The following is a 14608-nucleotide window of genomic DNA, read 5'->3' on the forward strand; positions in this document are numbered from 1 at the left end:
ACTGGTGCTCTGCGCAAAAAAGTTGCGCTCATTTTACTGTACAGCAGTCAAACACGCCCTTATTTAAATGGCTATTTAACCTGATGAGGTCCAGAAGTGTTCTTGTTCCTGCGTCATTCGCCAGCGGCACGTGAATTGCGCGGATAATCCGCAGTATTCCGCATTCATTCGAAATTAAATTGTAACATGTTCTATTTTTGCCCAGATTCCACGCGGGCGGCTTCCGTTGAAGGTCAATGGAAGCTGTCCGACCCGCGGCTCATCCGCAATTGACATTGCGGACAGGCTGCGGGTACCCGCGTTATCGCCTAGTGAGTTTTGGAGAAAAAATCTGTACTGCGCATGTCCAATACAGATTTTACACGCAGACGCCTGCGGGCACAGGGCCGGATTCCGCTGTGGGCTACCGTATGCGGAATCTGACCCGGTCGTGTGCAGCGCTTTAGGCTGGGTTCACACTGGTCAGATTCTAGGCGTAAAGCTCACGGTTTGGCCGCAACGAAAAAAACCGCAAGATTTCCGCCGTGAAGCCGCTGCTTCAAAACCCGTGGCACTTAGCCACGGGTTTAGAAGCCGCCTGGCTGCAAGCTTTTCCACTGCGGCCGGCGCTCCCATAGAGGAGAGCGCGGCCGCAGCGGAAGAAAAAAAAATGAACATGTTGTAGCCGTCTTTGCCTCGGCGGATTCGCTGTCCCGTGTGGACGAGATTTCTGAGAAGTCTCGTCCACATGGCAGGCTCATACCGGGATTAGCCGCCGCAGGTGGATTTGCCGCGGTGGAACTCCGGACGGAATTTCTGCGGCAAATCTGCCGAGTGTGAACCCAGCCTTGCAGTGTTTTTACGCATCAGCGTATTGCGTGCGCATTTGTCGCCCACCCCCCGCACACACACACTGACCTCTAGTGCACAAATGCGCATTAAAATAGAGCACGCAGAAAAAAATACGCGCTTGTGAATGAACCTCATGAAGAGCGCGATCTATTCTCTCCGTCACATTTTACGTACGCAAATACGCACACAAATACATCTGTGTGAGGGCTTAAACAGACGAACAATGCGCAAATACGTCAAAATCCATTTTCCCCCTCACTGTTTAAATTTTGCGCTAAAAAAAAAAAGCCTAGATCCTGCCCTTTCTCTTCTCGCACGCAGTATTATCGTGAATCATGCTCGTGAAAACCAAACCATTAACATCAAGGTTTTCATTCGTTGCGGCATCTTTTGCGCACGTGATTTTCACGCCCGCACAACCTGCCGCGCTCACGGTGGTGTTTAAGCCCTGACTTTATTCAGTTGCTACGGGGAACGGCTCCATTTCTTCACCAACACTCAAATTTTATTCAAGAGGCCTAAAATGAAAGTGGAAATGGCCATCAACTAGCACATCGTGTATCTGGGCAGTGGAAACACCCAGCGGCCTCAGCCGCTCCTGCTGCGCCATAAGTTTACCTCACGGCGTTTACGCGCCTTTTTGCGGAGCGCTGACCTTATAAATTGATCTGGTTTATGTCAGGTAATGGCGGCGGTTATAAGCCGCGGGGCACATTGTTACTTTCCTCAGCCGACTGTGAGGTGAACTGTAGAGGACAACGAGTCACATCTGCTGAGGGAACAGTATAACACGTAAAGGCAACATTACTGATGTCGCCACACCAGTGTATCCCTCCCTGCAGGACTGTAACCATTATCACCCCCCCCCCCCCCCCCACTACCTCAGAGCCCGCCGCCTGACCCCCCTCCCCTTCTACTACATCCCCACGGCCGTTGGTGACAAGTATCTCCACAGGACACAAGTGACATGTCGGCCATCGCTGGTGCCTCCCCCGCTCCAGTCCGACCCCCTCGGACCCCAAAGTGTACCCGCTGCCGAAACCACGGCATCCTGGTCCCGGTGCGGGGGCACTCCGGGCACTGCGGGTGGAAGCTGTGTAACTGCCCCAAATGTGCCCTCATCACCGAGAGGCACAAAGTACTGGCGGCGCACAAACTGCTCCGCAAACCCGGGACCGAGGAGCCGACCCCCGAGGACGGGCGTGGGAGGGCGAGGACCCCGGAGGGGACCGGGGAACCGATGCGGAGCCCGTCACCAACGGAGCCTACGGGTATATGCACGGCGGGGGGGAGACTAGTGACGTCATGATGTCCGCTCACGGTGTGCGGTGACGTCATGGCAGACATTCATAGTAACGTTATCTCCTATCCTCTGCCGCATTCTGAGGGCCGTTATTTACTGGACGCTTGTCTTACAATATGGCCATGGGTTTGTATTTAACCCCCTAAGGACCAGACAGATTTTAGGCACTTGATCCATTTCGTGGTTTCTACTGCCCTACTTCTCTTTTGCTACCAAAATTTGTGGTCCCCCCCCCCCCCCCCCCGTGACGTATAGGGATATTTTTTTAATATAGTTTTTTTTACTCATTTTGTAACTATTTTTTTACCCTCTATGACCCCGATGACGTCATATAAGGCCTCTGGGGGTCATTCACATTGTGTTTCTTATTTGACGCTTTTCCCCTGTAGCCGCGGCTTCCATAGGGCCCTGAAACATCCCCAGTCACTGGCAGAGCTGGTTGGGGCCGCTCTGTGGCTCCGCCCTGGCAGGGGGGCCCAGCGTGTCGCAATGGCGTAATACGCGAATGCAAAATAGAACACATCACTGCCATCCTGCTGTATATATACACATGTAAGAGCCCACATGGTTTTTTTTCCCCCGTGAGCGGAAAATCGAAGTTGATTTCCAATCGTGGGCATCGAAAAAAGTGTTTCCCCTGCATGTCCTATGGGGAGTATTGGCTGTGGTGAACGCTCGCTCCGGATCCCGCAGTGCAAATACGGCCGTTTTCTCTATTTTCTTTTCCTGCGATGGCACGGAATCTGCGCAATTTCCATTGCAGACAGGCCACAGATCGGACAGTTTCCATTGATTTGAAAATGGAGAATGCTGTGATTTTTATTTTTTTTTGTCCTCCGCAAGAGGAAATCGCAATTGATTTTCGCTCGTGGGTAGGAAGCAGCGGATCTCCATAGGAAGTAACAGGCGGCATGTGCTGTGGATTCGCGGTACAGACGTCATCCGTGGTTTCCACAGCCAATGTCCACCCGTGAGCAGGAGCCCTCACAGAACAGTATGATGCATCTTCTGAGATTTACCACTAAGGGCTCCTTCCCACGGACGGATTTCCGCGGCGGAAATCCGCTTCGTTGCCCGCAGCTATTAGGTTCCATTGAACCTAATAGCACCATGCTGACGGTGTGGAATTCCACCGCGGAATTCCGCACCGTGAAATCTCCCGTTCTCACCCGCAGCATGCTCTATTTGCCGCGGGTGTACACGCGGACGGCTTCCATTGCAGTCAAGCTGTCCGTCACGCTATCTTCCGCTGTAGCACAGCGGAAGATAGCGTGAAACCGCTTCCCCGCCTACCACCAGGCGCGTCATGTGATGCTGTGGGCGTGTCATATGGCGCAGCCGCCGCGTCACGCACTCTGTTGCACGTGCGCGCAGAAGCGTCTTGCAGGACGTAGGATCCAGAGGTAAGGCCTCATGTCCACGGGGAAAATCAGATCCGCTGCAGATTCTACATGTAGAATCTGCAGCGGGTCCCTCCTCCGGACATGAGCGCTGAAAATGCAAATAAATGAGAATAAACTTACTTCCGATCCGCTCCGTTTCTTCTCTTCGCGGCGGCGTCATCTTCTCTCGTCGCGGCCGGATCTTCATTCTTCGGCTCGGCGGATGTGCACGATGACGTCGGTGACGTGCCCCGCGCATGCGCCGGGCCGAAGCAAAATGATCCGGCCGCGGCTGAGAGAAGATGGCGCCGCGGAGAAGAGAAGAACCGGAGCGGGTGAGTAAAATATGATTTTTGTGTCCCGCGGATCCGGACGGCTTCCATAGGCTTCAATAGAAGCCCGCGGGAGCCGTCCCCGCGGGAGACCCGCATGAAAATGGAGCATGGTCCAGATTTTTTCATGCTCCATTTTTTTTTAAATCACTTTTATTGACGATCCGCGGGTATTTATCTACCCGCGGGTGGTCAATGCATCCCTATGGGGTGCGGATCCGCGCGCGGGAGAAGAGTTAAAATCCGCTGCGGATTTTAATTCTTCTTTTTCCCGTGGACATGAGCCCTAAGTGGGTCTCTTGGGGGGCGCCGCGGCGGGCTCTGCCACGGAATTTCGCGGCGGAGCCTGTCACGGCCGTGTGAAGCCGGCCTTAGGCTCCCTGTCCACGCCCGAGGCCACGAGAGGGGGAGAGCTGACAGGTCTCAGCGATGAGCCTATCTAACAGATACTGTGTGGACAATCGCAGCAAATCGTGGCATGCCGCAATTTAAATCCGATTCTCCGCTCGTGGAAAGCTTCACACAGTGTGATCGCGGATCATCGCCCGTGGACAGGCAGCCTTAGGAGGTCATTGCTGAAGATCTAGACAGATACAATCACTTTCTACGCTTTTGGACTCCTTGGATAAGTTTCAGGATACACCCGAATTATCTTCCTCACTTCATAGCCGATAAGCTTCCATTATAACACCTCCATTTTCCAATTCCCCACCCCCGACCTTTTTGCCTTTGTCGCTTTTATGTTTGTATTTACATTAAAACTGCTGCTCAAGCTTAAAGCCCCATTTACACGGAGTGATGATCGCTTAAAAAGCGATCGTTTGAGCGATAATCGTTGCGTCTAAACGAGCGGCCATCATGCGCTGCTAACTGATCGTTAAATTCAATTCAACCTAAGGGCTCTTTCCCACGAGCGCATATCGGCCGGTCGTTTTCACGGCCGGCCGATATGCGCTGTGATCTGATGCATTGAATTCCAATGCATCAGATCACATGGGCGTATTTGCGCCCTCTGTTCTCCTCTCCCCCATGTTCTCCTCTCTCCCTGCTCGTTCTGTTGAATGGAAGGGGGTGGAGCTAAGCGCCAATCAGCCCCGCCTCCTCCTATTGATGGCTATGGATAAGGGACAGGTAGGAGCTAAGCACCCGCCCCCTTCCCGCCTCTTGTCCATAGCCATCTTTTGAGCAATAATCGTTGTGTCTAAACACGCTGGAATCGCGCACTATTCGTTCATCGGTGACTTCTAGCAAGCTAGAAGTCACCGATGACTGTTCTCAGCGCCGCACACTGATTTTTTCAGTGGGCGGCGCTGATAGCATTCTTTCAGCTAGTATCCTGCTGGGACTTCTCAGCAGGATACCAGCTGAGAGCTCCAAGAATAAAGCAGCTAATCAAAGCTTCTGCTGTTTCTCACAGCTATCAGCTCAGCGGGACACTGCTGATAACTGCCAGAACTAAGGGGCTGTTTGCATTTTCCCAGAGTTAGCAGCTGTGTCCCATACTGCCTGCATTTAACTCTTTAAGTAGCTAATTAGCTACTTAAGAGTTATGCAAATATGATCGCTAAAAAACTGTCACTCAAACTGTCGTTTGAGCGATTTTTGAGCGATCATCTTTAACTGTAAATGCACCTTACTACCACAAAGTGTGGACAACGGTGTGTGAACAGCGTCCATAATTATGTAAGTACGTACATATGCATATCTGACATAGCTCTGATTTGACAGAACCAGCGAGTGCTTATGGAGGTTTACAGGGTTTTGGAGTTTATGTACCCCATTGCAGATACCTAATTCTATTGTAACACTTTGTAACCTTGGCACCACATTCATTTTTCAGATTTTAAAAGGAAGAAGATGTCACCAACCGGTATTTCAGCTTTTGAACATGTGAAAAGAAGATCCCTACTGACAGGTTAGTTTTAAATGTACATAAGTTCAGTATAGGACTGCCTATTGGACTGTTGAGCTCAGATTGAGCAGAGATGTAAATTAATAAAATACATGTTAGGCCGCCTGCAGACGGGCGGAAATTCTGCAGCGGGAATTTCCGCCCCTGCAAGCTGCCATAGGATTGCGTTAACAAACGTAATCCTAGGCAGACGGCCGCGATTTGGCTGCGCGAAATCTCCCGCGGCAAACAAATCGCGGCATGCTCTATTTCGCACAGAAACATCACTCGCCGGCCCCGCTCTGTGCATGCGCCGGCAGCCGGCACATGAAAGAGCTGGGGCCGCGGGAGCAGGTGAGTGGCACGCTGCTCTCTGCAGACGCTCGGGTCGGGTCCCGGTGCGAGAATTCTTGCAGCCGGATCCGACCCGGCCGTCTGCAGACGGCCTTATACTGAATCTTTCCCCATCTATCAATACAGTTTGGACAACATGTTTAAGTTGACAGATTCCCTTTAACCTCTTAATGACACAACAAAGCCCTTTTTTCTTCTCAGTTTTGTTTTTTGCGCCTCACTGTTCGATGTAGACGTCTAGGGACTTGTTTTTTGCAGGGAGAGTTGTATTTTTTATTGGTGCCACGTAATGTACCATATAATGTATAGAAAAACTTTCACTAAATTCTAAATAGAGTGAAATGGAAAAAAAAACAAAATTCTGCCATCCTTGGGAGCGTCTTGATTCTATGGCGTACACACTGCTGCAAAAATGACAACTTTATTCTATGGGTAAGGGCTTATTTATACAAGCATATATCGGCCGGCGTTTTCACGGCTGGCCGATATACGCTTCCATCTAAGCAGATGCCCCCTTCCCTCCCCCTCACCATCTCTCTGCCTATCTCCTCCCCTCTGAGCTGTTTGCAATGGGAGTGGGCAGGGGCAGGGCTAAGCTTCCACCCCTCCCCGCCCCTTGTCCATAACTAGGAACGGGAGTGGGTGGGGCAGAGCGTAGCTCCCCCCCCTCCCATTGCAACCACCGGAGTGGAGGAGAGAGGTAGAGAGCCTGGGAGGGAAGGGGGGAACTGCTTAGATGGAAGCGTATATCGGCCGGCCGATATACGCTTGTGTAAGTAAGTCCTAAGTGCGATTACTACAATACCAATTTTATAGTTTTTTTTGCTGTACTATTATTTTTTTTTAATGAATTCTGCCGCCATCTTCTAACAGCCATAATTTTTTTATTTTTCTGTCAGCATAGTTGTGTGAGCGCTTGTTTTGTGGGACATGTAGCTTCTCTTTGTACCATTTTGGAGTACGCATATGACTTTTTAATCGCTTTTTATTACATTTTTACTTTGAGACAGAGTGACCAAAAGAACGCAATCCTGGCATTATTGTTTTCTCTAATGATGTTCACCGTGGGGCCTAAATAATGTGTTACTTTGATAGATTGTACTTTTATGGACACAGCGATAGTAAATATGTTTTAGGTTTTTTTTATTTAGATTTTTTTACTATAAATATAGAAAAAGTTTTTTAATTTAACTTTTAGGGCTCATGTCCACGGGCAAAAGAAGAATTAAAATCCGCAGCAGATTTTAACTCTTCTCCTGCACCCCATAGGGATGCATTGACCACCCGCGGGGTAGATAAATACCCGCGGATGGTCAATAAAAGTGATTTTAAAAAAAATGGAGCATGAAAAAATCTGGACCATGCTCCATTTTCATGCGGGTCTACCGCGGGGACGGCTCCCGCGGGCTTCTATTGAAGCCTATGGAAGCCGTCCGGATCCGCGGGAGACAAAAATCAGATTTTACTGACCCGCTCCGGTTCTTCTCTTCGCCGCCGCGTCATCTTCTCTCAGTCACGGCCGGATCATTTTGCTTCGGGACGGCGCATGCGCGGGGCACGTCACCGACGTCATCCTGCGCATCCACCGGGCCGAAGAAAGAAGATCCGGCCGCGACGCAGAGAAGATGACGCCGCATCGAAGGAAGTATCCGGAGCGTGCGAGAGGTAAGTTTATTCTGATTTATTCTTATTTTCAGCCCTCTTGTCCGCGGGGCAGGAGGGACCCGCTGCAGATTCTCCATGGAGAATCCGTAGCGGGCCTGATTTTCCCCGTGGACATGAGGCCTTAGTGACTTTTATTTATTGATTTTTACTAATTAAGTAAATAATTAATAATGTAATCCAAATGAATAGATGAAACAGTAACCTCACAGTTTTTTTGCAGGACCTTCCATGTATTCCCCAGGATATATGCCAACCATGGATTACTTTGAAAGAGAAACTACAAGGCTGTATCTTGGCTGCCCTTCTATGTATCAGTATCCTACTTTCCCTCTAGGCTTACCTTCATCAGGATTTAGGGGTGCATTAATTTCCCCTCCCCCTCCTTCTCCTACTACTTCTGTTATTCCATTTAGATGCTTGCAACCATGCTACTCCGTAAGTACAGGACAATGAAGAGCATCGTTGATTACTGCGTATGAAGTTATGTAACAGTTGTAGACTGAAACTTTGACTTGACACAAAATAGTCATGCCGCTGTCACCTAACTATTGGATCCCTTGTCCCATTTACTAACTGAAGGTGGAAAAAGGCACATGATTGCTTATATATTTACATTATGTTCTGACTACAGCCACCGGCTAAAGCCATCATTGAGGACTGGACTGATGTCACTTCCAAATGAAATTTGGATAATTAAAGGGGTTGTCTCGCGGCAGCAAGTGGGGTTATACACTTCTGTATGGCCATATTAATGCACTTTGTAATATACATCGTGCATTAAATATGAGCCATACAGAAGTTATTCACTTACCTGCTCCGTTGCTAGCGTCCCCGTCGCCATCGTTCCGTCTAATTTCGGTGTCTTCTTGCCTTTTTAGACGCGCTTGCGCAGATCCGTCTTCTCCCTTCTTCTCTCTTCGGTTCCGCTCGGCAGCATCGGCATTTTGGCTCCGCCCCCTTGTACGCATCATCGCGTAGCTCCACCCCATGATGTGTGCCGGTTCCAGCCTCCTGATTGGCTGGAATCGGCACGTGATGGGGGCGGAGCTACGGAATGATGCGTACAAGGGGGCGGAGCCAAAATGCCGATGCTGCCGAGCGGAGCCGAAGGGAGAAGAAGGGAGAAGACGGATCTGCGCAAGCGCGTCTAAAAAGGCAAGAAGACACCGAAATTAGACGGAACCATGGCGACGGGGACGCTAGCAACGGAGCAGGTAAGTGAATAACTTCTGTATGGCTCATATTTAATGCACGATGTACATTACAAAGTGCATTAATATGGCCATACAGAAGTGTATAGACCCACTTGATTTCGCGAGACAACCCCTTTAAATGTAATGAAAATAGGGTGGATAATGAAATAACTGCACTTTTTAAAAATTCTTTACATATCAAAGTGACACGTCTAAAGTTTTGATCTAAGACTTCCCATCTAATCTCTGAACTAAAGGGGTTGCATCACTCAGTCGAGCACTGTGCCCTTTTGACTGTCTTTGCTACCTGTTGGTTTTTCTTGGCAGCTGAAGGTGGATGCATAGAATTCTATAGATAGCTATGCATCCATCTTCAGCTGCCGAGAAGAGTTGACAGGTAGTGAAGACAGCCAAAGAGGCACAGTGCTCGAATAAGTGCTACAGTCCCTTCATTTCAGCGATCAGCTGGGGTCTCATCTCCCGGACCCCAACCTGATCAAAACTTTGCATTGCAGTTACTCTCTAAGCTGACAGTGATGGATTAACATAAAAGCAGCCATACTCGCCAGATCCCGCACTGCTCCTGTTCCAGTGGGGCCTGGTTCTTCTGTACACTTCCTGCTGCAGCAGCAATGATGTGTCAACAGTGGGACATGTAACCATTGCAATTAGTCTCTGGCCAAAGTGAGCCAGTGATTGGCTACAGTGGTCACATGTGCCTTTTTTTGTTTACATCATAACCGCAGCAGGAAACTGGGAACCATCGGGACGGAAGCGGCGAGGGATAGGTTTCACCTCTCATTGTAATCCTGCCTGTGATGTTATGATGACTGCTGAGAAACGATCGTTACAGAACTGGAAGTGTCAGACGATTATTAGGCTTAATGGTCGGCGTGAAAACTGTAGGATTTTTTTAATGAAGATAGCGACATAAAAAATTACCAGAAATTCTAAAAATATATTTAACATATATTAATATATTTAAACTTGTTTTAATTAGTGGGTCATTTTCTGGTGACATGTTCCTTTTAAGGTGAATACTCAAAATACAAAAATGCATCCTCACTGCCTAGTGATAGACATGCTTATTATAGATGTCTATCACTTATAGGACAAGGTATATTAGCTGCTAAGGACTTAAATAGAGAAGCAAGTGTGCCTGGGGAGAGATGAGTCTGGAGTTTTCATTGGAATCCAATGCTTTACGTGGGGCTTTTTCAGCGATGTTTTCTCGCAGCTAATTGCTGCTAGAAATCGCTACTCTGAATGAGGCTTTAAGGCCCATTTAAACACAATGATTATTGCTCAAAATTCGCACAAAAGCAATCTTTTGAGCGATAATCGTTGTGTGCATTTACACAGCAAGATAATCTCTCAAACCACAGTTTTGAGCGTTTACTTTGCATAAGCTCTTAAGTAGCTAATTAGCTACTTAAGAGCTTATTCGTGTGTAAATGAAGGCTTCCACTGTATACAGAAGACAAGCATAAGTGCTGTCTTCTATATACAGCTACTGTGTTCTCGGAGCGCTCAGCTGGTATACAGCTGAGTACTCTGAGCGGGGTATGCAGAAGACATCTGAAGCGCTGTCTTCCGTATACAGCTCCTTTGTTCTCGGAGCTGTCAGCTGGTATCCTGCTGGGAAGTCCCAGTGGCATACCAGCTGAAAGAATGTTATCAGTGCCACCCACTGAGAAAATCAGTTTGAGCACTGATGAGACTCATCACTCATTTCTAGCTTGCGTGCTAGAAATGAGTGATGAACGAATAGTGCACGAACAGTGCACGATAGCCGCGCGTTTAGACGGAATGATTATTTTGAGCGATAATCGTTGTGTCTAAATGGGCCTTTAGATTGCGTATTGACAAAAGTGACAATCGCAGCAGGTGGTTGGGTCAAGCAGTGCCTCATGAATACTTGTGACTCATCTTTCTCCTTGTGCAGGGACTTCTCTATTTTTTTATTTTATATACAATAGAGTAATAAAAATTGGATTGCAAACATGCATATAATGTTTGTTCACAAGTCAACTGGAGAGCAAGTGCACGGGACTCTGAAAAGAGTCAGATTTTCATCTGGCACGTAGACTGAAGAGGCGGCTACTTAGGAACCAGGAAGCAGGTGAGTATAGAAAATTCAGTACAGATCTCCTTGTCACCTCACCTAATAACACCACAAGTTTGTTTATGGTGCTTTAGGCAGGTGACAGGTTCCTTTCAAGGCCTCGTTCAGACGAATGTAGTTTTTGTGCACAAATCGTCACTCAGTTGTACGCAAATCACGTGAACAGCGTAGAAGGCACGCACTCCATTTGCGCATATATATTGCCCGTTTAAATGATTGTAGCTGCGTGCTATCCAGCTTCCAATAGGAGTCAATGGAAAGTCCTGCGCAGCACGCACCAAAGATAATTCAGATCCTTTATTTTACTAGCAGCATGGACCTTTAGATGCACGCATAGCACTCACTTGTCCTATCTTTGTTAGGTGCGCGCAGTTTCACGCGTCTAACAATCATCCATGTGTACGCTTCTATAGGAAAACTTTTGGTTCCATATAGAAGCGCGTTCTGTATGCTGCTAGCGGCGCAAAAATTACGTTCGTTTGAACAAAGTCTTAGAATAACATGGCTGTATGGAGACAATGAAATCAATGGCCATACAAACTGATCATTTTAGTCACTTCTAATGCCAAATGATTTTCCATTGAAAACAATAGAATCTATTTAGCGTTCAGTCCCTTACTGAAAATATCATGTTGTGATTAAAATCAAATCCAATAATTATTTGCAAATAAACTATGGGAACAATATTGAACATATTGCAGAATGCATATTCTATATATTTTAATATTTTTACTTTTTTTTATTTTTACAGCTTCAATATGGAAGGGGAGATTTCCGTCCAAGCTATTACCCTGCAATATCGCAATACATGCCATCTGGTTATCTTCCAGGTCTACACTACATGCCTCCTACTGTGCCTATGAATGTCAGTTATACAGCAGAACCCGAGAGAAGCCTATCTTGTAAGGCAAAAGCATACACTTCTCTTTGTGAAGGACAATTTACACACAATGATTATCGCTCTAAATTCATTTAAACAAGCGAAAGTGAGCGATAATCGCTACGTGTAAACATGAAGCCATTGTGCACTATTCGTTCACCTGTTGTTTATCGCTGGGTTTCAGCCTGCATAAAAATAGTTGTTAGTTCATTCTCTTGTCGTTAGGTTTAGGGTGCATTCAGACGACCGTATATCGGCCGGGTATTCACGCCGGACGATATACGGTGTCTCTCTCTGCAGAGGGAGGAGGCTGGAAGAGCTGGGAGCAGTGCTCTGAGCTCCCGCCCCCTCTCTGCCTCCTCTCCACACCCTTGTACTATTTTCAATAAGGAGAGGCGAGACAGGGGCGGAGCTAATTCCCCAAAAAACTTAGCCCCGCCCCTGTCCCACCTCCTCTCATTGAAAATAGTGCAGGGGGTGGAGAGGGGGCGGGAACTCAGAGCACTGCTCCCGTCTCTTCAATCCTCCTCCCCCTGCAGAGAGAGACGCCGTATATCGGCCGGCGTGAATACCCGGCCGATATACGGTCGTCTGAATCCACCCTAAAATTGTTGTCTGTGTGGCCAGAATTAAAAAGGTTTTCCAGTACTTAACTACTGATGATCTGTCCTAAGGATAGGTCATCACTAGTTGATTGGTGGGGATTTGCTGCTCAGAAACCCCAGCGATCAGCTGTTATTGGGCCCACTGTCAGTGTGGATGAAGCCTAAAGCTCACAGCTCTGTCCATATTTCAGTGGTTCTGGTTGGTAATCCAGGAACAATGCCTATTGAATTCAGTCTATGTGCAGTTAATTACTGGACACAGCAGTGACCTCAGTGGTGTTTACAAGTGACCGCTGTGGCCTGTGATTTGCTACGGCAGTCATGTGTTATGTCTCCACTAGAGATGAGCGAGCATACTCCCTAAGGGCAATTGCTCAAGCGAGCATTGCCCTTAGCAAGTACCTGCCCGCTCGAGAGACAAGGTTCGGGTGCCGGTGCGGGGGAGCGGTGAATTGCGGCAGTCAGCAGGGGGGGAGAGAGGGAGAGAGAGATCTCCCCTCCGTTCCTCCCTGCTCTCCCCCGCAGCTCCCTGCCTGCCACCGGCACCCGAACCTTTTCTCTCGAGCGGGCAGGTACTTGCTAAGGGCAATGTTCGCTCGAGCAATTATCCTTAGCGAGTATGCTCGCTCATCACTAGTCTCCACGTCATCATTGGAGTAAGGTAAGTGCTACTTCTTTTTTTCAATTGTATAGCATTGTAAGCCATTTGCAAAACTTTTCTACGGCTGGATAATTCCCTTAATTCTGTGGGGATTATCTTCAAAAAGCAATTTTTAAATAATATTCATGACTAATAAGCTACTGAACACTACATAATATATTCTGATTGTTAAAGTATAACCTTTTGAAAGTTTTTGACATTTCATAGTTACTTGTCAGAAGTTTTGATTAATGGGCTCTGGGTGCTGAGATCCATGATATTCTAAAGCAAACGGGCAAAAGTGCTCAGATGAGTTCTGTGTCATCCGTTCGACTGTCGTAGTGAGGGATGTAATGACACCATAGACTTCCTGTGGAGCCCTACACAGTTCCGATCCGTGATGGAAACAACCAAATGTGCACAGTATTCAGATGAGCCCTTCTTCCATTAGTTTTAGTAATTAATGGGGGCCTCAGTATTTGGACTGCAACGATCAAAACTTTGGACATGTCCGAAGTTTTTAGAAAGATTAGTTAATCTTTAAATAGCAATGTTCTGTTAATGCAGAGGTATTTGTGTTCTAGGTCAGGCTGTTCCAGATAGTCAGAGCCTTAGGATTGCATCAGAGAGGAGCGAGACACCAGTCAGGGACTAAAGCACCTGATCACAGAGGAAGACCTGCCATGTTGCCATATAAATACACATAAATTATTTTACAGACAAGAATTCCCTTATGTTGCACTGCTTTTTCATTTTGATCTGTAAGGGACTTTGAGTACAGGCGGGATTCTTTCACAGGACGCAGCGGAAGTAAACTCTGCACCAAGATCCACATGACTACTGTGCAGATTTTGATGCAGAATTGAAAATGGCTTAATTCTACCAGCAGTTCAGCATCAAAATCTGCATTTAGATGCACAGATTTCTGTGATGACAAATTCTGCTGCGCCCTGCTGACAAATTTTCATCTGTGTGAAAAGTAAGTTAGTGAAAAGTCCCAACTACTGGGTACTCACAAGATTAAAGCCGCTTTTACACAGGACGAGTGTCGGGCATCGTTTTCCCGACATTCGTCCCGTGTACATAGGGCATAGCTCTTTTGTTATCTTGTAGAATCTCTTGTTTATACACTTGTTTTGTGAAAATAAAAGTGCTGCCCCCTTCCCTCTAAGACAATCCTGTTGTGGACTGAACCAGTTTTCATGCTGATGCAGTTTCTGCAGTCCACAAGGGATGGATAATACTGTTAAAAGGAACCTGTCACCAGGTATGATAACCGTAAACTAAGTTATGGTGCTCATACAGCAGGTTCCCTTATACCGTATTGGCACTCCGAAAGTTAGCACGTGCACTCCCCTAAGCAATCAATGGGAATGCGTTACACAGCGCGCAGCCTGCGGTCCAGTT

General features: G+C 47.5%; 1 protein-coding gene across 1 annotated transcript; it reads left to right on the forward strand.

The window, feature by feature from the left end:
* Positions 1-1798: 1798 nt before the first annotated feature.
* On the forward strand, positions 1799-12052 carry DMRTB1 (DMRT like family B with proline rich C-terminal 1). The gene is made up of 2 exons (XM_066595010.1): positions 1799-2041; positions 11828-12052. The coding sequence occupies exons 1-2, from the start codon at positions 1799-1801 to the stop codon at positions 12050-12052; spliced, it is 468 nt and encodes a 155-aa protein (XP_066451107.1).
* Positions 12053-14608: the final 2556 nt, after the last annotated feature.

This window comes from Eleutherodactylus coqui, chromosome 3 (assembly GCF_035609145.1).
Source record: "Eleutherodactylus coqui strain aEleCoq1 chromosome 3, aEleCoq1.hap1, whole genome shotgun sequence".
NCBI classification, from domain to species: Eukaryota; Metazoa; Chordata; class Amphibia; order Anura; family Eleutherodactylidae; genus Eleutherodactylus; species Eleutherodactylus coqui.

Bases quoted from the DNA above. Each gene is read 5' to 3' on its own strand.
- DMRTB1 (XM_066595010.1), top strand. From the start codon at position 1,799: ATGTCGGCCATCGCTGGTGCCTCCCCCGCTCCAGTCCGACCCCCTCGG. The intron at 2,042-11,827 runs GCGAGGACCCCG...TTATTTTTACAG, and splicing joins CCGAGGACGGGCGTGGGAGG to CTTCAATATGGAAGGGGAGA.